Source organism: Mixophyes fleayi, chromosome 3 (assembly GCF_038048845.1).
Source record: "Mixophyes fleayi isolate aMixFle1 chromosome 3, aMixFle1.hap1, whole genome shotgun sequence".
NCBI lineage: Eukaryota > Metazoa > Chordata > Amphibia > Anura > Limnodynastidae > Mixophyes > Mixophyes fleayi.
The window spans coordinates 1,618,450-1,620,854 of record NC_134404.1 but is presented as its reverse complement, the minus strand read 5'-3'; the positions used below and the strand labels follow the sequence as shown (position 1 = coordinate 1,620,854).

Genomic DNA, 2,405 nt, shown 5'->3' with positions numbered 1-2,405 from the left:
CTATATATCTGTCTGTATATACCTCTATATATCACTATATATCTGTCTGTGTATACCTCTATATATCACTATATATCTGTCTGTGTATACCTCTATATATCACTATATATCTGTCTGTGTATACCTCTATATATCACTATATATCTGTCTGTGTATACCTCTATATATCACTGTATATCTGTCTGTGTATACCTCTATATATCACTGTATATCTGTCTGTGTATACCTCTATATATCACTATATATCTGTCTGTGTATACCTCTATATATCTGTCTGTATATATCACTATATATCTGTCTGTATATACCTCTATATATCACTGTATATACCTCTATATATCACTGTATATACCTCTATATATACCTCTATATATCACTGTATATACCTCTATATATCACTATATATCTGTCTGTATATACCTCTATATATCACTGTATATACCTCTATATATCACTGTATATACCTCTATATATCACTATATATCTGTCTGTGTATACCTCTATATATCACTATATATCTGTCTGTGTATACCTCTATATATCTGTCTGTGTATACCTCTATATATCACTATATATATATGTCTGTATATACCTCTATATATCACTATATATCTGTCTGTGTATACCTCTATATATCACTGTATATACCTCTATATATCACTGTATATCTGTCTGTGTATACCTCTATATATCACTGTATATCTGTCTGTGTATACCTCTATATATCACTATATATCTGTCTGTGTATACCTCTATATATCACTGTATATCTGTCTGTATATACCTCTATATATCACTATATATCTGTCTGTGTATACCTCTATATATCACTATATATCTGTCTGTGTATACCTCTATATATCACTGTATATACCTCTATATATCTGTCTGTATATACCTCTATATATCACTGTATATACCTCTATATATCACTATATATCTGTCTGTTAAAAGACTTGATAAAGACTTTAGCCTTGATATGAAGTCTTTGTGGTCCATCACTTTGGACATTGTATAAATAAGACCTACCCCACTGTGTTGTTGTTTTTTTTGAGTTTTAGCAAAAAAGAATATTACTGCTGATTGTCGCTATATTTTAGAGAAGGGCCTCAATCCTGATGTGTTCAATGATTGGCGCTTAATGTATGTTCACCATTGATGTGTTTCTGTACTAACCTCAGGCTGCTGTGTCTGACAACAGATGAGAAGATCTCTCTGTAATCCATCCCGGACTTTTGTGTGTATCCCTTGACAACAAGATGGGCTTTATACCATGCGATAGTACCGTCCACATTCACTTTCTTACAAAAGACCCACTTGTTCCTGATCACTTGGCCTGTCAACTACAGTCCATGTATGATTGTCATCCAGAGCTTTTAACTTTGTATCAATGTTAGTCGCGGCGCCCACGGGCACCGCAGCGACTCTCCTTCCCTCTGCGGGCGTCCCGGCTGTCGCAATGACGACCAGGATGTCACTTCCGGAGCTTTCGTCCCAGTTGCCTAGGCAACAACCGGGACGCTTGAGATTCCCTGCCGTCGGGCCTGGCCAGCTGTCACAGCCGGGCGCCCGCAGGTCCGTGTAGGGTCAGCCACTCATGACTGTTTAGATGATATATTCAGCTGGCACTCTGCCTTCTCATCGGCCAGTAGTGCCATGTATTAATTAGCCACTCCTGGGTATACTTTCAGGGCTCTTCCCTGATTGGCTGTGAGTACTACTTAAGGCAGTGAGGGCTGAGCCTCACTGCCGGTTATAGCGTTCTGCCTCAGCACTGCTACCTGCTCCTGTGTTTGATTGGTACTTTAAACCTTGGATTGCTTTCACGTGTATGACCTCTGCCTGTACCCGGACTCTGAACCATAGCCTGTGACCCTGATCTTCTGTGTGTACCCGGACTCTGAACCAATGCCTGTGACCCTGATCTTCTGCCTGTACCCGGACTCTGAACCAATGCCTGTGACCCTGACCCTGCTGGTACCTGACAGCTCCACCGTTGCTCTTTCCAGTCCGCAGATCTCTGGCCTATCCTGCTCTGTTCTTTACCTCCTGTACCTGTGCGCTGCCGTGTTAGCATAAACTTGTACTACTCTGAGCATAAGTCCTGGGGGCATCCGAGTACCTGTAAGCATAACCGGTCTCTACGGGAAAGGCAGCTGCTAAAGGTGAAGACCTCTACCCCTTGTTTTACAAGTTTATGTCACACTGGTGACCATAACATTATAACTGGCCATGAAGATTGGAGGTAATTCTGCCATGGACAACAGTGACCCGACCCTTTCTCCAGCACAGGTCCTGGCTAATCAGATCCAGGCTATACAGGGTTTATCTCATTGCTTGCAAGTACAAGAAGAGTCCTCCAGAAACCCACAGCCTCAGCAGGCCTCCTCTGGCGTCTCTTCGGA

The 2,405-nt window shown here is 41.4% G+C and overlaps 1 protein-coding gene across 1 annotated transcript in view; it reads left to right on the top strand.

Annotated features, from left to right (window-relative positions):
- Nucleotides 1-1,459: 1,459 nt before the first annotated feature.
- SLC30A3 (solute carrier family 30 member 3) overlaps nt 1,460-2,405 on the top strand; it is a 90,388-nt gene continuing 89,442 nt past the window's right edge. The window contains exon 1 of the mRNA XM_075200418.1: nt 1,460-1,575. Within this exon, the coding sequence (XP_075056519.1) occupies nt 1,460-1,575 (116 nt within the window). The remainder of the gene's footprint in view (nt 1,576-2,405) is intronic.